Raw genomic sequence first — 19,868 nt, forward strand, 5'->3', positions numbered from 1 at the left:
GGGAGATTAAGTTGGAGGGGATGGAAATGTGGCAAGGTAGAGTGAAAATTTGGCTTTGCTTTTGGATCAACATTTATAGTTTGAGATCAAAGAAATGTCATATAAACCCAACCTCTTCTAGACTGCTGTGCTTCTTAACAATGCTCCTTATTGTTATTAGTACCTTACCCTTAAAGATAATGACAAATCCTCATTTCCCTTGTTGGGAATAGGACTTGACCTTAAAGGAACTTCCCTTCGCCACTAGCCAAACACAACTGCCCTTCAGTGAAGGGAGGCAAGAGGCTTCAGTTCAGTGATGACCTAATTACTACACTCTGTATCTCTGGAGAACTACTGACTGCTTGTCTTCAGTGGGATCTTCACGCAGCCACTGGCCTTTGCTATGCCATAGGACCTGACCTGATTTTCCTTCCAATTCAAGAAAAGTTAGTTTTCATTTAACATATCCAGGGAAACGCTGAGTTCCTGCTCCAGATTCCCTGGGGTAAGCAGAATTTTAGAACCTCATCATGCATTAAGTTTGTTTGCTTGTTTGTTTTTTTAACCATAAAGAAAGAGATACCTGTGTAGCAATGGCTTTTGCAGTTTTCCTGTTGTCCCCTGTTATCAGCACGACATCTATTCCCATGTTTTGCAGCGTGTGCACAGCCAGGGCTGCCTCCTGCTTGACAGTGTCTGCGATGGCGATCATTCCACACAGCACACCTGAGCAGAGAAACCTCCTCAGTTAGAAAGAGCTGTGAGAGGCACGGGGACAGCAATAGAAGAGGAGTTTTCTCATTTACCTCTTTCAGATCAAACAACAAACACCTTTGATATTTAGGGATCAGGAGGAATGGGAGGAGGGTACCTTCTCGACGTGCCTGCCTTCTAGGTTTTATGGTACAGACAAAACAGGAGTGGGTCAGAGAAAGTTTTGGTATTTGTGCCCAGGGCATCTGTTGAAGCCACTCCTCCAGGAGGAAGCACATGGAATATCTGGTCTTACATCCCCTCATCTTTCAGGGTTGTATCACTATTATAATTACTTTCCTACAGAAGCATTGCACCTGCCTTCCAACACATTGACTCAAAGATGCATTCAGTTTTCCTTCATGGGACTTACAAAAATCTCACCTTGCTTCATCATTGCATATTACCTCTCACTGCACCTGCCTTCCAACACATCGACCCAAAGGTGAATTCAGTTTCCCTCACAGGGCTTACAAAAATCTCACATTGCTTCATCATTGCATATTACCTCTCAAAAGTACAGAAGTAAGTCAGTTTTGCACCCCTGTATCTCTGTTTGGTGTCATTAGCAGCAACAGCAACACCAGCTGAACAGCAGGGCCCTTATTTCTGTGGTAAGAGAACTTGTGTTTGCTGGACTGCTAATGGAGGCCAGGCTGAGACATGCAAGAGCCTCTCAGAACTGCTCTCTAGGAGCACCAAGGGTATTTATTCAGTAATTGAATCAGATGTCCCACTTCTGCTCACAGATGAAGCCCACAGATGTGCTGGCAATCCATCCCCGTGACAGCAGTTTCTCAGATTAAGGGATTGCCTGGGATCTCCTTCTGCACAGCACAGAACAGAACCCCTCTGGCAAAATTCATCTAGTCTAATCTAGTATGTTTGAATGACCTGATGAATTATCATGTTTACTCATGAAATGTTTTGAAACCAGTGGTGCGACAGATTGGATTTAGGGGATGTGAAGTCAGGATGGGATGTGGCACTGCTTTTCTGAACAGCAGTCCTAGACAACAGGCTGTTTAGAAATTAATATTTAAATGCAAAACTACCCAAGGAAGTCTTACAAACACTGTTCTGAGGCGAAAGCTTCTTTTAAGAACACCTTGATACTTTGCAGTTCACAAGCAGTCCTGCACTAGAAAATCAGCAGTTTCTTGATACTAAGTGACTGATGATTGCTCCAGAGTTAGTTTTTATCCATTTCATGGTAGGATCGACTGGTATTTATTAAGTCACTCCAAAAAAACCCCAGTATTTACCATCTATAGCCACTAGTATGGCAGTCTGCCCTTTCATCTCGTGGTCTGTCATTGCATCATTGACATCATTTGCAATGTGCAGCCCGTTGCGTCGCATCCACTCCCGATTCCCAATCAGCACCGAGTACCTGTGGGAGGCACATGGACCTGTGGGCACAGACAGAAGGAGAAGGAGCAACTCAGAAATAGGCCAGAGGTGTTTGAGGATGACAACGTCAGGCTGAACTAGCTATGGAAGGATATTCTGAAGAAGTTCTAGTTTTTTTGAAGTTATTTTGTGTGTGTTTTGGCCTGGCAATGGTCGCAGCCGAGACACAAACAGAATTAATGTTGTTGAAGTGTTCCTGCCATGGCCAAACACAAATGCACAGGTACTGGCTGAATAAAGACTCATAAAACTTTTCTCTTCCAAGACTCAGTCTGTGCTCCTATATACACAGAACTGTGTCATGAATTTAGTGAAGTATTTCCCTGTATCTCTCCTTGCCAGTTGGCATCGTTTTTCTGAATAAATGCAGTATGCACTTCTCATAAATACCATGCTGCTTTGCTCTCACAGCTGATGACTTCTTCCAAAGGCTATTTCTGCAAGAAGAAAGTAGTTTTGTTTTAACAATGAAACAGTATGTAGAAGACCTCATTATGAATTCAATCCAACTTTGCAAGAGCCATATGAAGCAGGTGAGAAAATACTACATTAACACCATTCACAAACACCAGGCTTCTGATTATTAAGGAGCTTATTTTATGTAGTGCTTCTAGTAGCTTTCTCAAAGTGGTCAGGAGAGCCACAGCCTTCTGAAGAGGACTGGTGAGTTTATAAAGGAAGGCTTTGAATATTGATTTTTTCTCTCCTACACCCCAAAAGAGTGAAGTGGCTTCCACAGAGCCTGAAACAAAACCAAATGGATTGGCCTAAACAAAACCACCAGGCACTGAAACTCAGTTTGCAGATATAACATGCTTTATTGTGCATCTCCTGAATAGATTATTTTGAATACTAAGCACCTTGACAGATATATGAACAGGAAAGGCAAAGTCCAAGTTAATATGGAACTAAAGGCTAGGATATAAAATGTTGCACTAAGGTAACATATGTTGAAGGAAACTGCCCTAAATGGGAAAATAATGCTAATTGGCAAACTTTGCTTTCTGCTGGATCATTCTTCTATCCAAAAGGAACATGGCTGGATATACTTTATTGCCTATGTATAGTATGGACTTTTCAAGTATCCATCACTGTAGCATCCAAATTCTTATTTAGGTTTCTGAATCGCAGCGAGATTGAGAGTAGGGGAAAGAAAGAGCTTCCATTTTTGTTAAGGTGCATTTTTGTCTCTCATATTTTTTGCCTCCTTCTGCCATACATCTGCCTCTGCTTTTCCTAGTTGGATAGGGCTGTTCCACAGCAGTTGGCACTGTTGCATGGGGACTGGAGGTGACTTTGGGGGCAGACGTACCGTGTGATTCCGAGAGCGTGGTCGGCGCGTTATCTCCCAGGGGAGCACTGCTGTCCCTGCTTCTGTTCATGTCCAGCTTGCTGAGACCCTCCTCAGCTGTGCCCAGGACAGCCTCAACACCTCCAACTTTGCAGCTGATGCCACAGCCTGGCACTGCCTGGAAGTCAGTGCAGTATCCCAGGCTCTGAGTGCCAAGCTCCTGCAGAGGTAACCAGAGCTCACCGTCAGTCTCTGCTGCCATGTGAGGTACAGAGATTACTCCTAAAAAAACAGCTATGACATAAAGAGGCCTCATCCTCTGCTTGACAATGAATGACTGACTGAAAAGCAGCATGGGGTTTCAGTAGTGCAGAACTCAAAATAAGGATGTTCCAGATGTGGTGTGGTGTAGACTCCTAGAAAGAGGCAGCCATACACATCACATCCAGGTCTCAGCCCGAGCACCAGCAAACCATAAGGACACCTTCTCATGGCAGTTCAAGTAGGAAGCAGTTACACTGGTGGTTCATGACCTCAGACAAGACTAGCAGCTAAAGAGAAATACTGTAACAATGAGCCATGCAGCTTTGGGAAAAATGCACCTTCTAATCAACCTCACAAACCACTGGCTGTGAGGAATCAAGCCTTTTATAGATATGTAAAGGTACAGTGAAAACTGCATCTAATTCCTGGAGTGATCTGGCTGGATGATGAGGAAACTGTGTCTTTCTGTGGAGTTAGAGAGAGAAGCCAGCGAGTACCTTCAAGATGAGAAAAAGGATTACCAGGACTCTATGAGTTACAGAAAGAATGGGGACTAGATGAATTTATAAACAAGTTATTCTGGGTTGTGTCTGGAAGTTGGAACAACGTGTACCTTTCAGTGACCTCCTTACAACCCAGGCATACTAAGGCAGGTGGTAAGAACATCAGCAAACAGTAGAGCATTGCAATTCCTGGAAGCCTGGATCCAGTGAGAACTGGTGCATGGGATGACTATAGAAGCATTAGGGCACTAAGACAAATTTGGAAGCAGAAAAATACAAGAGAGGTGACAGAACCATTGCCCATACTCTCTTTTTCCTTCTGAATTCATATGTTAACTTCTACATTTTACCACTGAAAGGTCTATCACTGGTAAGTTTGATATATTCTTTCCAATGAATTTTTCCATAAATCAATTAATGACTTGTCTTAGCAGAAAGAAATCATTATTTAAACCAGGCTTCCTATTTTGGTTCCTATTTGTGCTTTCATTCTTCCTGAAACATTTGAGGAACACATGCAATATACAGATGACCTTTGAAGATCTGCACAGCTTGCAAAGGCTGGAATAATCTGTTAATTCATTTGCAAAATTCACAAATATCACAGTTTAATATTCAGGTTTTACAGCCCTTTGCCTAATTAGTTCAGGTAAGCAAGTGACTAATAGAGGTCACTACAGCCAGGTAACATATGAAATGTCACTTCATGATGCTATTTTAAGCATAATATTCCTCCTGCACATATTCTACATTCCTTATTTTCCCACTAGTTCAGGAAAAACTATGTTCTCTTGCTTGAGAACTCCAAAGCATTACCAGAAGAGCAAAGCTCAGAAGAGGCTCTCTGATACTGTCCAGACTAACATGCACAATCATAAAATCTCCCAGCTTCCCAGCCTCTACAATGTTGCTGCATTTTCACAAATTCTTTCAGGTCTAAGATGAGAGAGGAAGGCTAAATACCTCTTTGCAATATTTAGTGACTGCCACTCCTAAAGGATGCTCACTGCTGGCTTCTGCAGTGCCAACCACTGCCAGCACCTTCTTCAGAGAGAGCACAGCCGTGTCCCCCAGCAAAAGCACCCTCATGACTTTAGGAACTCCACAGGTGATGGTCCCAGTTTTATCAAACATGATAGTCTTGATCTGCATGGAATAAAACAGAGTTACTGCCCAAGCCCTGTGAGCACAGGGATGCCTCTATGCTTTAGGCAAATGAATACAGGCAAGACCTTAATAATTGGTTGACTATACCCACACCAAGAAAGAATAAGCCTACAAAAGTAAGGACTCCTGTAGGTACCTCAAACTGTCTGTACAGTAGGTGTCCTTATGCTTTCTTATCCATTCCTCAGACAGTGATTTCACTGAATCTACATCATTCTATACCTGTACCAGGATCTCAGACAAGAGTCATTGCAGGACTTGTACTTTGTGTGTCCTTTGTATGTATTCACATGCCTGAGTGGCACCTCCATCACTTTTACCATAAGGTATATGATGCAAGGAGGGCTTTTACTAATGCTGTTCTAAACCATCAACAACAGCACTAGCATAGAAAGAGGACTTGGGAAGTTATTTGGTGATAGAGCAGGTGGGAAGAGTGTAAGAAGCTGCAACAAGTTCCAGAAACAACCACCTAACCCAAACCAGCCTCATGCTATTCACCAAACTCAGCAATCACTTGTTAGCCAGCCCAATGGGTCTTGAGGAATAAGGAATGAACCAAAAAACACCACCCAACATACACTGAAACCCAAAGCTCAAATCCATTCCAATCTTTAAAGTAAACACAGCACAGAGAAACACAAGAACCAAATAAATCAAGAAAGTAGACACAATTTCCATTCCCAGCTATTCCAACCCAGCAGCCTTGCAGAATCCAGCAGGTCACCTAATTTTCCAAGCCCTGACCCTAGCTTTGCTTAGATTCAAAAGGTAAAAAAAAGTCTTGACATTAATTAGCAGTAGTTTTGGGTTTGTGGGGTTTTTTTTGGTTTCAGGTTTGGGTTTTTTTTTGCAGAGCCTTGAAAAAAATTCTGGTCTGTGCTTTATAATGTCCAGTAAGAATGAGATTTATCAGCCTGATTAACTTATTCTTACCATCCCTCTCATTTAAAATGCTCTGTGTATGTCTAATCCAGTCTACCATAACATGGCTTAAATTCATATTCTTTTCACTAGCTGTGGGCATATCAAACATCTTCCTGCTTCAATCTCCTCCTCTGTTCAGCAGTTTTCTGTCTTAGAAAGGCTCTTCTTGCTTCCCATCTTTTTTCTATACACTAAAACAACTTCAAACCATTCTGGTTTTCTCTTACATCTTACATTTTAAACTAATGCTATATATTTCACAACAGCCCCATGAGAAAAGCAGGAAAACATTGGATTATTGGGCTCTTTTGCAAAAGAGGTAAAGAGAATGCAAAACTCAGAGAGCTCTGAGGTCATCCAGAATATTAGCAGCCCCCCTGGCATGAGGTTGGAGGAACTGTTGGCTCTCAACACTTTGCTGTGACTACTTTGAGGAAAGAAGGTCAGATCTGTCTTTACCTTTATGAGCAGCCAGGAGCAGAAAACCAAAACCCAACGTTTTGCAGGCTTTCTCTGGACAAGGAGGATTTCCTAAGAAACTATAGTTCAGGGCTGGAGCAGCTCTGCTGTGAGGACAGACTGAGAGAGTTGGGGCTGGTCAGTCTGGAGAAGAGAAGGCTCCCAGGTGACCTTATTGTGGCCTTCCAGGATCTTAGGGGGGCTACAAGAAAGCTGGGGAGGGACTTTTTAGGATATCGAGTAACAACAGGACTAGGGGGAATGGGGCAAAGCTGGCAGTGGGCAGATTCAGGCTGGATGTGAGGAAGAAGTTCTTCCCCAGGAGAGTGGGGAGACCCTGGGATGGGTTGCCCAGGGAGGTGGTTGAGGCCCCATCCCTGGGGGTTTTTAAGGCCAGGCTGGAGGAGGCTCTGGGCAGCCTGATCTAGTGGGAGGCGTCCCTGCTCATGGCAGAGGGGTTGGAACTGGGGGATCCTTGGGGTCCCTTCCAACCCTGACAGATTCTGATCTGTTTTAGCAGAGGACTTTAGAGCCCTAATGGCTCAATGGTTGGACTTGATGATCTTGGAGGTCCCTTCCAACCTAAAGGATTCTATGATTCTATGCAGCAATAGAGTGAAGCATTCACCTTGTGTGCCATTTCCAGGGGTTTTCCACCTTTGATGAGGATGCCGTTTTGGGCAGCGACTCCCGTGCCCACCATCACTGCTGTGGGGGTAGCCAAGCCTAAAGAACAGGGGCAGGCAATGCTCAGCACAGTGATTGAGGTCTGAAATGCAAACCTCAGGACTAGCTCAGCTTTTGAAACGTGTTTGTTCTGACTCTGCAAGAAGAGTGGAGAAAAACAAAACAAAAAAGGAGATGTCTCATGGCTGATAGAAGATAACAGATGTACAATCAATCAGAGTCGTTGCAAACAGCACATTCACCTGGAAACTTCCAGTATAGGAAGCAATCTGTTATTGGTACTGTAAGCACTGAGAAAGGTCAATGTTATGAATTGTTTATGGCAGTATTTTCTGGATTTTTTGCCACTCAAGCACATTTAGGCTTGACTCTACTCTCAGGCTTCTGGATGGCAATATAACTTGTTGGCATTTCCTTTACAGCTTAGCAAAGGAGAACTTTACTTCCAGGAACACAAAACCCCACAGCTGCTGAGCCTAGCAAATACAGATCCTGAAGATAACAGATGCTCATCCTCGTTCTAAAGCCAAAACCACTCTATGCCATCAGAAATAAAGATGTTCAAAAAAAAACTTCAGGCATGCTAGGCCTGGCTAGGCTCCTTGCAATGCAGCTACAGATCATCTTTAGGCCAGGAATACTGCCAATCCTTTTGGTTTGAAGGAACCCCAGGCAGAAAATGCAAAGGTTTATTTATACCTGCAGATAGATTTTAATTAGTGCAATTATCTGCTCTGTGTAGAAAACACTGCATTGTACAAAAGGATTTGCCAGGTTGCAACATCAAACCCTACAGACAGAAGTTATGTTAATTACACTGGAAGATAACCCTAACACCAAAATCCAGCTCTTAATGAAATTACTTACAGGAAAATATTTTTGAATAACATCAAAATTTATAAAACCAATTGTGATCCATACTATCAATGTCACTGTTGAAATGATGATGATAAATGGAACAAAATATCCACTAAACCTATCTGCCAGTTGCTGGATGGGTGCCTATAAAAAAGAAAAACAGGTATTTGCATGTTTATGGTCAACACATAAATATGCAGTGTTCATGAAAATATCTAACAGTCTTTAGCTGATTCTTTTTTGAAGTCTGGAAAAAACACAGTTTGCTGAGCAAGTAAACACAACAAAATACAGAATCTTTTTTTTTTGTATTTAATCAACACCTGTGAATAAGATTTTCTTTTCTATTATTTTTACCTTTGACATTTGAGCTTCTTCCACCAGTTTCACAATTTGTGCCAGAGTGGTGTCGTTACCAACATGAGTTGCATTAACAAGAACTGAGCCATGTGCATTTATAGAACCAGCAATCACTGTGCTCCCAGGCTTTTTAGTGACTGGCATAGCTTCTCCTAAAAAGAAAAGGTAAGAAAAAATGAGCCAATACCCTTAATGACAGTGGACACAGTCCATTGGCACACAGCTCACTCAATGCTAGGAAAACCAGCACGCTAAGCAACAGTGACCAGAAATCACATATTGTCTATCTCTGGCTAGTGATGACATGTATAAGTGGGGTCACACTTCTATAAACCTTTTCTAGATTTAGTTTCAAAGTAAATGCTGTTTCCTTGGCCCTAACTCTCCAGCATGCCATCCTTCCAAAGGGCCAGGAAGAAATTTGTTTTACAAGGAACTTCTAGGAATTTCTCAGATACTTTGCACAGCCATGGGACTTTGAGAAATCTGTCTTTATTTCCACCACCCTCAGTTTTCAAAGGCTGGAAGAGTTGCCTCTGTGACAAAGCTCTTGTTCTCATGCTGCCTTTAGGAATATTCTTGGATAAATCTTTGTTTTCTGTTTTTAGGGTTAGTGATAATGGCTGGTTCTCTTAAAGTAAGTGTCTCTGTTCCCCAAGCAACATAAATGCATAACTAAAACAAGTAAGCCAATAAATAATAAAGTTTTACTTTATTTACAAGAACTGCATGATGTAGTAAATTCTTATTATATTTACAAAGAGAAATTAAATTTCAAAAGCTGTGAGGAAGTCCCATGACTCCTAATGAGCATCAGGTTATGAGGCTTTCTTTCACTCTCCTTGCCCATCAGGAGATCCCTGTCAGAAGCCCTGTTTGGTGCCCATCCATACACACCCCAACATCTAGCAATATTTCTCCATTGCCTGTTAGAAATTACTTCTGAGAAGGTCCCATCTCTACAAACACATTCCAGAGGAAACTCCCACCAGACCTTTGGACAATGACAATAGTGTTTAGACTCTACCTGTCCCATCGGTATGTTAGTATAAATGATGAAACTGAGCAGAGATTCTTCAGCTTTTTAGGGTGTGTGCAGACATGGGATTTGGATTCAAGCTTGCAAAGGTTAGGCACAGCCACTATTATGGTGGGACTTCATTCAGACAATAGCTTTTGGGTTAAGTCTGCCCTCATTTCTTGAAAGAAGGAGTTCTAGAAGAATTCACTTCTTTGCGTAGCGTTAAGGGAAGTTACCAGTAATGAGAGACTCATCTGCCATAGAACTGCCTTCAATGACCTTTCCATCCACTGGGAACTTTCCACCAGGAACAACCTTCACGATATCACCCCTTTGAACCAGTTCAACAGCTACCTGCTCCTCCCTGTGAAAGACACAAGTAGAGCAGAAAGATTGTTCATTAGATAAATATTTTTATTTACTATTATTTAGAAGCCATCAGCTTCAAAAGAATAACAATGCTTTCACATAACTGCATCAAACCTAGTCCATGCACCCAAGCAGGCTGAAGGGGTTTTGGTTCATGAATATGTACCTGATGATGGAGTGGTCAGGTCCAAGAGTCACCACAGTGGCTTCTGTGGCTTGAAGAGAAATAAGTTTAGCAAGAGCTTCTGAGGTCTTACTCTAAGAAACAGAGATGAATGTTTAAGATATATTGAGATACATAAATGCTGATGTGCACTTAACACAAGGAACTCTAAATGACCTTGAATCAGAAACATCAGAAACATCTGTCTCAAAATTCCTCTGAACAGTTTTATTCTACTCCCATCGTAAAGACACAGTAATCGGTGTGAAGATGAGTTACCTTTGCTATGTGTTCTAGCCATCTCCCAAGGGCAATGAACACAAACAGCATGGGTGGAGTGTCAAAGAAGGTGACAGGGCTTTTCTCAGCCCTCTCGATGACGGCCACCAGCAGGATGACACAGGAATACACGTAGGCGATCGTCGTGGCCAGGACGATGAGCACGTCCATGTTGGCCGTCTTGTGCTTCAGGGATTTGTAAGCTTGGACGTAAAAATACCATCCTCCAAGAAACTGTTGGGGTAAGCAGGGACAGACGTAAACATTGAGACCACAGCAGTGGAAGGAGAGAGTGCATAGTGCTGCCTACAGCAGAATTATAAACACGTGGTAGGGAAGGGAAGGCATTCGCCGTCCCATGCAAGTTTTACATTGATGTAACTTCAGTGGAGTGGTCTACCAGGAGGCTGACTCCACTGTCATCCTCTCACTTCCCTTTCCTTGTCCTCAAAAAAACTCTGCCAGCTAAATATCATCCTTTTCCTCAGCAATGCAAAGCGAACAAGGCACAGAAGTTGAAGGGATTTTCTTATTCCTATCTAATCAGTTTGCAGCCGATCGGGTATTTCTTCATTTTGACACTACCTTCCCCCCTTGGAAAACTATCCCATGCAACTGTAGTAGGAGTAAGGGCTGTGAACAATTCCAGAATGGATAACCTGCAGAAAAGAGCCACTTCACCCTGCGTAGGTGGCTCAGACAAGAGGGCAGGCCTAATCCACCAACCCAGTCTCCTGTCTTTGTCACATCAGATTACATAAATGGGCCATGAATGGAAAGCAAACCCCTAGGAAATACTGCAGACTTACCTGAACAAAAGTGCACAGGATGAAGAAGAGAAGATTTAAAATAGATAACCCAGGAATGAGGTTTTGTTCCAGCACCATAGAGCCATGGTGCCCACCATCGGGTATCAGCATATAGATCATCAGGATTAACACGGGGATACCAAACAGCAGGCTGCACAAGAAAGATTTCCTCCACCTGGAAAGCAGAAGGTGCAAATCCCTGCTCGTTGTACATCCCACAGCACCCAGGCCAGACAGTGTGCCTGCAGAGCAGAGCTTGGGGCATCAGCACTGCACCAACACACAGCTTGGGGACATTTGGCAAAGATTCGGCACGTGGGGACAGTTCCAGTGCCTCGTACATGTTTAACTGTATAGGTTTCCATCAGTTACAAACTGAAACTGATGAAAGTCATAAAAGTACTTGAACCAAATGGCAAGTCATAAAATTAAATATGCTCTACGTTAGGATAAGCTAAATGAACTGGGAAGGGGAGGGAAGGGGAGTTACAAGAGATGATCTATCCACATTCCTTAGTGAAAGGGAAATACTTACTGCTGGATTTCCTTTTTGTGATCCAGGTTATGTGCATTTGGAGCTCTTCTAGCCACAGAAGCATGAAAGCCAATTTCCTTTTTATTGAAAGGGCAGGAGAGATGAGTTAGTTTTGATTAAACTAACCATGTTACTTATGTTTAAATGGCACTACTTTTAGAAGAAGTGTCAGAAAAGGGCACTGTGTTGTATTTAACAAAGGACAACTTTTTATTTTTAGATCCTGCCAACATGAGAAGATATTTCAGACAGTACTCAAAATATGGGTTGCAAAGGATTTTTTTGCTACAGCTACATGGACACAGTGTATGGATGCATTAAGTGTCCCAGGTTTCTTAGGCACAGGAATCTCCTACTGACAGCTGGAGTTCTGCTGTCCTCCTCCTCGAAGGAAACTTATGCCCTTTCATCTCCACTGGAGTAAGTATGAGACATGGGAAACATCACAAAGGAAGGCAAAAAAAGTACAAACCACAGGGCTGTTCAGCCTTGAGAGCATCTCCTTAACATTGCAGTTGAGGAGATAAACTTGAAGTTGAAAATCCAAGTGGCCAGAATAAGTTTAAGCCTGTAAATCAACAAACTGCAGGGAAAAGCATCCCCAAAATAAATATAGCAAAAAGCCAATTCTGACTGATGCTTCAATGAGTTACTGCAGTAGCTTCTCTCCCTTCTGGTGGGGCAGAGAAGGAAAAGGTTTTGTCCCCTTATGAGCCATGATAACGGCAGATTTCATGATCTGTGTGGTTACTGGTAAACCAGGATCATTTTCCTTAAGTGGCTGTATCACAAGCCCTTTTGGTTTAAAAAGTTCTCTGAAATCATGTGGGAATAAATGCCAGTGTATACAGAGATGTGTAATACTTGTGCTATGAGCTCTTGCAAAACTTCTTTTACAGCTTTTTTCACTGGCAAGAGAAATGTAGGGTTTTTTTTCTGAAGTACCAACACTTTACTGAAATAACTGGAAATCAGAGACATGTTATTCTACACATAGAACTGTAAAGAATTAATATATGACACTTTTATCAGATAGAGATAAAAAAATTTCTCTTTTTGTAGCTTTGGGGTGTGTTTCTAGAGCAACACCCTGGGAGACTATGCATTACAGTGGGGCACAGTAATGTGCTGCACCACAAGAACATAAAAACACATGGCAATAACTACATCATCTGCAAAAGTCAGCAAAACCTCTCAAATATCCTTTTCAACATCATCTTATAATTACTAATACATAAAGTATTTCTAAAGCCTACCTCAATTATTTTTATAATATCTCGCGGTCCGGTAATTTCAGGATCAAATTGGACGTGGGCTTTGCAAGTAGCAAGTGCCACTGAAGCGTAGAATATGCCATTTGTCCTCATGAGTTTGGATTCAATATTGTGAACACAAGAAGCACAGGTCATCCCTGTAATCTAAAGAAAAATGTAGGTGCAGTTAGCCATCCCCCACATTCACCCAGTGTTTGTGGATGAGTTTGAGAGAAGGCTCCACTGTGCCACAGAGGGGCTAATGACTATTCCAGCTCTGCTGGTGCCAACCCAAGGTTTTTAGCATGCAGATTTTATAGAGCTCTCTCACAGGATGCAAAGCTGAGAACTTCAGCAGCTACTTTGATTAGAAAAATCTGCAACCAGCAGCTATAGCCACAGCTATGCATTTGTACAGCAGCACTCATATGTTGTATTAACTGTAATACTATAGCTGAGATAATTCTATCAGCAGCTGTATTAACACTGTCAAAGTCAAACTCTGCATGTCTAACTTCATCTTGCTTACTTAAATTTCCCTGTGGCTTCAATAAGGCATGTTTCCACTTTCTGGGCTATGAGCCCAACTGCAGATTGTTGTTACCTCTCTTGGAGTAGGTATATGTCAGGGAATAAAACAGACTATTGAGGAATCTGTCCTTCACATAAAGAATTTACCAATTTTACCCAAAGTTCTTAGATCTCTATGCAAAACCCCAGGCATTATCAACATGTATGTGGTGATACATCCTGAGTTGCTCAGAGTCTGTACTATTGACTAAAGTGCCTTCACAGAAAAGTTCTGTTTCACCTCTACTTGCTAGGAAAAGTCTGTTACGCATATACAACTACCACTTATTATTTCAAAGCCTTTGGATGGCTTCTCCTAAGACAAATTGATTTTGTCTTCTCAGCAATTAGGGAGAAAAAAAGTGTCAGCAGCCAGAATGGACCCACTGAAGCCACAACTCCTTAAACAAAAGGAGTTTAAATCCTTAAACTTAAAGGAGTCAAGTCCTCAAACATCTGCACAATGATTCTTCCAGATCTGACTTTTCCAAAACCAACACAGAATTTCAAATACATATGACTTACAAGAAGCTCCACGCTTCCTTCTGTTTCTGCATGATCTTCCAAGACGGTAGCTTCAAACCCCAAATTCTGGATCAGCTGTGCTATTTCAAGAGGCTGTATGATTTCAGGCTTGTATTTTATCTCTGCTTTACCTGCCATCAGTGCTACCAACACTGAAACAATTCCTGCAGTGGCAATAATAAAGATATTAGATAATGTAGCTTGGAGGTGTCATAAGCCTGATGATTCCTCTCTGCCTTCTCCTAGTGTTGTTCCCCAGTCACAACAGCAAAGTTTTTACTGAGATCCAGCCACACTGAGATTCCCTTTAGCAATGAGAGGAACCCCCAGAGTTACACAGGGACGGAGGTGAGTCTTGCTCTCATCTGATGAGACAAAAAGGATGTTCAGAAGCAATCTTTGCACTCGTTGAATGTAGCTCCTTTGAGGAGAAGAAAAATAAAATATTACAGGTGATTGTCAGTGAGAGCTGTAACATCTTGGAGATGTCACAAGCCTGATGATTCCTCTCTGCCTTCTCCTAGTGTTGTTCCCCAGTCACAACAGCAAAGTTTTTACTGAGATCCAGCCACACTGAGATTCCCTTTAGCAATGAGAGGAACCCCCAGAGTTACACAGGGACGGAGGTGAGTCTTGCTCTCATCTGATGAGACAAAAAGGATGTTCAGAAGCAATCTTTGCACTCGTTGCTGCAAGCTCTACCTTGGAGTCTCTACGTTTGAAAAGCCCTAAACAAACCTCACAGCACAATACTACACCTTTTCCTTCCCTTGTTTTTCCCTTTCTTTTTTCTTCTTTTTAAAAACAAACAAAATCCCAGAAGCCTACATTTAGAATTGAAAAGCAAAACATAAAAATACGAGGCAAAAAGATTGTTCTGAAGTGCTAACATTTTCTTGGATTTTTAAATCAGGGCAGTGAGACCATCACTGTGAGACAGAGGGTGCAGGGATCAATAACCAAAACCCAGGCATAACTACACAGGCTAAATCAGACATTGCTGATGCTCATCTGTTCATCTTCTGCATGGCCAGAGGAAAGGCAGCTCCAGCCTGCAGGGTTCTAACCTATAAGCTTTGCTGTGCCTGTAATTACCCAGGCACTGGAGCCAGGCATTTGTTTGTACCTGCCTGTGCAAATATGCTATGAAGGGTAAGTTTCCCCTCACAAGCATGTCAGAATTCTCAACAGCTTTGGAAAAGATGGATTGCTCTTTAAAGCAATAAGGCCCTACAAACTAAACGAGGACTGTTCCTGTCGTGAGCCTTGTTTGAAGTTTTGATGACATTACAACAACTTGCTGTTACAAGGATGTCCTTTGGGTTTGTCAGACAGTGCAGTGGGATAGTTCAACAGTGATGCAGTTACATTAGCACTAAGGAAGACCACTAAGTCCCTTTACCTCCAGATGTTGCACCACAGCCTCTTCCATTATCTTGGAATGGAATATTCCACTCACTGAATGTCTTTTCCATCCCATAGCCCATAGAAACTCATTATAAGAATCTTAAATTTCTCACCCTCTTCTTTCTGCAAATTCCTTTCGATGGTAGACACACACGACGCACAGGTCATGCCTGTGATTTGTAAAAAACACTTTCCAACTGTCGCCTCGCTGGGCTGGTGTGACCCATCAGGGTGAGGACTGTCTGGAGGAGCAGCTGAGGCATGGCCTTGGCGAGGAGGCTCTGGAGCTGGAGACTGCTGGGCAGCATTGCTGGCATCAGGCTGCTGCCCACGTCCTCCCGCGGCGGTATCTTGGATAAATGCACAATAAACTGAGCAAACACCATTGACACTGCCACCCGATGGCATAAAACTACAAGCAGGTCACATTTATCAATCATGCACCTGGAGCACTGCATCCAGTTCTGGAGCCCCCATTACAAAAGGGATGTAGACCTGCTGGAGCGTGCCCAGAGAAGAGCCACGAGAACGATCCGAGGGCTGGAGCAGCTCTGCTGTGAGGACAGACTGAGAGAGTTGGGGCTGTTCAGTCTGGAGAAGAGAAGGCTCCCAGGGGACCTTCTTGTGGCCTTCCAGTATCTTAGGGGGGCTACAAGAAAGCTGGGGAGGGACTTTTTAGGATATCAAGTAACAACAGAACTAGGGGGAATGGGGCAAAGCTGGCAGTGGGCAGATTCAGGCTGGATGTGAGGAAGAAGTTCTTCCCCAGGAGAGTGGTGAGACCCTGGGATGGGTTGCCCAGGGAGGCGGTTGAGGCCCCATCCCTGGGGGTCTTTAAGGCACGGCTGGAGGAGGCTCTGGGCAGCCTGATCTAGTGGGAGGTGTCCCTGCTCATGGCAGAGGGGTTGGAACTGGGGGATCCTTGGGGTCCCTTCCAACCCTGACAGATTCTGATCTGTTTTAGCAGAGGACTTTAGAGCCCTAATGGCTCAATGGTTGGACTTGATGATCTTGGAGGTCCCTTCCAACCTAAAGGATTCTATGATTCTATGATTAAAGTCTCTGAGTTGTTTGAAAGGTGACATGGTAGTCTTTGTCTCTTCATGGAAATAATCTGGATTGTTAGTACCCAGATAACAACACACACTCACCAGTGCTGCTTGCGTGCCCATTTAACTCTACAGAACTGGTTTTCCACTTTCAGATGGCAAATGATTCCCTCCTATTTCAATGCCTAGACTTCACAGCTACCTCCACTCTATAAAGATATATTGGTATCTAGAGGGTCCTTATCCAGCACAGAGAATGGAGTCCAGTCATATCCATCCTGTCCTTGTCATCTGTGCAGGACTCATGGCACTTCATCTCAGACAAGGAAAAGGACACGTTTCTCAACAGGTTTCTCTTCATGGCACAATATTTACATTGCAGGTACTGCAAAATGAGTAGTGGAAGGATTTGTAGCACCCAGAAGACCTCCACACATACAGGCCTGTTACAATCATTTCTGGTTTTTACAGACACTGAAAAGGCACTGCACAGTTCCAGCTGCATTCATACACTTCCTCCCTTGGGCAGAGGTTTGTGTAAAAGAGCAAGAGTTGCTTCTGAACATGTTAAACACAGGAGACCCCCTACTCTTCCACACATGGAAAACAAGGTCTCCCACAAACAAATTATAAATCAAATATATCATAATTAAACACCACATATGAGACCCTCCTCAGCAGCAGCAGTTCCAGAGATTCAGAGAGATTTGACCCATGAGAAAACCAAACACGATGTGGTTTATTGTGATCAAACTCATTCATTCCAGGTAAACTACATCACCATCTCAAAGCAAATCTGTTGAGTTGAAGCAGATAAATAGCATGACATTTGAAATTTGCTAGAGAGGAGATTGTGCACCACGGGAACTTCTTGAACACTGGGCACACATACAAAATGTACAAACTGTGCTGCAGCTGACAGGTAGAAGCATCTGTTCCCACCAGAGAGGACCTGCATCCTGCCCCTCACCTCGCTTAAAGTAAGGCTTAGTATATTAGGGCTAGCAAAAATACTCAAGAAATAAAGATCAAAGGATTAGGACACTAAAAAGATATTTTTGCTGGGTAAAAAGCAGCTTTAAATTAAAGAGATTTCATTAAGTTTGTGTGGTTTAGTGTTTTGGAACATAAATGAAAACATTTGTTTTGATAGCTCTGCTTACAGGAGGAAATCTACTTCAGTGGGTAAGGGAACAGGCTGTCTGAAAAACCTTGTACCAACTCCCAGACCTTTTGGCTTTGTAACACAACTCAACTCTTCCACTCACTAGTGCAGTTATTAAGGGCTAAAATAAAGTGCTTCACAGCTGAAATCTGCCTCCCTTGCTAAGCAAGCTCAGATCAGGCCAGGCCCTTAGAAAAGACAATACAGATGTGATGTTTTAAGAGTTTCTCTCCAGAAGAGAGTCTCAACTCAGGTGTCACATGGCTGAGCTTGGCATGCTACCCACAGAAGAAAAAACACTGTTACCTGTCAGCAGAGAAGCATCAAACCCCATGTCTTCTATGGCAGCTCTTAACTCTTCTCCATTGGTAACAGCAGGATCATAATGTATGGTCCCAGTCCTGCCAGCCAGAGAAACTGATACCTGTTGCACTCCTTGTCTCTGTGATATGCTCCCTTCTATGGACTGTACACAAGAATTGCAGGTCATGCCATCAATCTGAATAACAGCTGTACAAACCATGTCTGGCAGTGGCTCTCTCAGGAGACTCTGTTGCAAAGCAGGTGAAGGAGATGCTCCTTTATTTGCTTCTGAACCATTAAGGAGGCATACTTTAAAGTTCCCAGGTGGAAGGGATTCAATAGCTTGCTGCAAAGCTGGCAAGGTAATTAAATCTGGACTATACTTCACCACAGCACGTTTATGCTCCAAAGACACCTCAATACTTTGTATGCCAGGAAGATCTGATATATTTCCTTCGATGTTTTTGACACAGGACTTGCAGTGCATGCCTTCTATCTGCAGAGCCACCGTAGCTGTGCTGCTCATCTCAGCCATCAGTGGACCCACACCCTCACTCCCCAGACGTGCTGGTGTCTCCTTGGGGTCTGCATTCTGCAGGTGCTGGAGACCCGGGGCGCTCAGCTTCAGAGGGGCAGGTTTAGTTCTAATGGAGCAGTCGTACCCCAGGTTACCAATATGGCTCCTGAGGTCATAAGGCTGGATGATGTAAGGGTGGTAAACAACAACTGCTTCCTGGTTGGCAAGTGACACCTTGATCTTTGCCACGCCACGCAGTTTCCTCATCTTCCCTTCGATGGTGGTGGCACAGGACTGGCATGTCATGCCTTCCACACGGAGCTTAACCACTGCTTCTCTCAAGCATGACAGATTGATGGGTGCTGTCATCAGCCTCTCTTCTGCCACGCTGGCATCAAAGCCCATAGCCTGAATTTCCTGGCGAATCTGTTCAGGGCTTATCTCCGACTGCAGATACTTAATCACAGCGCTGTTCTGTTCAAGGGAGACTTTGATGCTCACAACACCCTTCACCTTGGAAACTCGGCCTTCTATGGCCTGTGCACACGACTGGCAGGTCATCCCCACGATGCTGAGTGCCAGGGTGTGCTCCTGGGGAGGTGGAGGGGGCGTGGTTTCAAAGCTGTCCTCGTAGCCCATGTTGTCAAAAGCAAAGTCGTGTTTCATTGCAGGGTCCAGCTCACCGTCAGGAGGAGAATCCGTGTTGGACAAAGCCTAAGGGGCAAGGAAAAATAAAATGTGTGCATCTTTAGCCCTGTAAAGGCAGCAATATCCTGCATGTGCTCTCAAGCACATATTAGATGTGCCCTCATGTCAGTCTATACCACCAAAATGCTTCAAAATGTTAACATGCTTTGAATATATTACCAGTGAGCTATGACCACAATGATGAACCAGGCTTCTGACACTTCTCTTCAGCAGCAGTTTAAAAAATATTCACTAGGGATGTAAAAAGCAAAATCATCTCAATATTCCCACCCCAATCCAATTATTTAAAACTTGAGCTTTCTGCAGCCATGGGGCACATTCACCACGTAGCCCGACCCCTGCTCTTCAGAGCATCCTGTCACTGGCACAAGGAGTCACAGCAGAGTATGCTGAATGCCTCTCCACAAATGTCAGAAGTTGGTTCAATTTGGCCAACGTGCTACAGATCAGCAGGAGTTCCAACAAGACCACAAAACCCACAGAAAACACAATGAAGAATTTCTCAGGAGTCTGAAACAAGCTAGCAGAGGG

The 19,868-nt window shown here is 43.3% G+C and overlaps 1 protein-coding gene across 1 annotated transcript in view; it reads right to left on the reverse strand.

Annotated features, from left to right (window-relative positions):
- ATP7B (ATPase, Cu++ transporting, beta polypeptide) overlaps positions 1 to 19,295 on the reverse strand; it is a 23,139-nt gene extending 3,844 nt beyond the window's left edge. Inside the window, exons 1-18 of the mRNA XM_008945120.1 lie at positions 18,116 to 19,295; positions 17,467 to 17,514; positions 15,862 to 15,905; positions 15,709 to 15,808; positions 14,189 to 14,352; positions 13,097 to 13,258; positions 11,841 to 11,917; positions 11,306 to 11,480; positions 10,497 to 10,730; positions 10,221 to 10,312; positions 9,922 to 10,049; positions 8,662 to 8,816; positions 8,314 to 8,448; positions 7,388 to 7,582; positions 5,170 to 5,352; positions 3,478 to 3,659; positions 2,001 to 2,128; positions 566 to 708 (exon numbers count right to left, since the gene is read on the reverse strand). Of these exons, the coding sequence (XP_008943368.1) occupies positions 566 to 708; positions 2,001 to 2,128; positions 3,478 to 3,659; positions 5,170 to 5,352; positions 7,388 to 7,582; positions 8,314 to 8,448; positions 8,662 to 8,816; positions 9,922 to 10,049; positions 10,221 to 10,312; positions 10,497 to 10,730; positions 11,306 to 11,480; positions 11,841 to 11,917; positions 13,097 to 13,258; positions 14,189 to 14,352; positions 15,709 to 15,808; positions 15,862 to 15,905; positions 17,467 to 17,514; positions 18,116 to 19,295 (3,525 nt within the window). The remainder of the gene's footprint in view (positions 1 to 565; positions 709 to 2,000; positions 2,129 to 3,477; positions 3,660 to 5,169; positions 5,353 to 7,387; positions 7,583 to 8,313; positions 8,449 to 8,661; positions 8,817 to 9,921; positions 10,050 to 10,220; positions 10,313 to 10,496; positions 10,731 to 11,305; positions 11,481 to 11,840; positions 11,918 to 13,096; positions 13,259 to 14,188; positions 14,353 to 15,708; positions 15,809 to 15,861; positions 15,906 to 17,466; positions 17,515 to 18,115) is intronic.
- Positions 19,296 to 19,868: the final 573 nt, after the last annotated feature.

This window comes from Merops nubicus, unplaced genomic scaffold (assembly GCF_000691845.1).
Source record: "Merops nubicus isolate BGI_N331 unplaced genomic scaffold, ASM69184v1 scaffold6268, whole genome shotgun sequence".
Taxonomy (NCBI): Eukaryota; Metazoa; Chordata; class Aves; order Coraciiformes; family Meropidae; genus Merops; species Merops nubicus.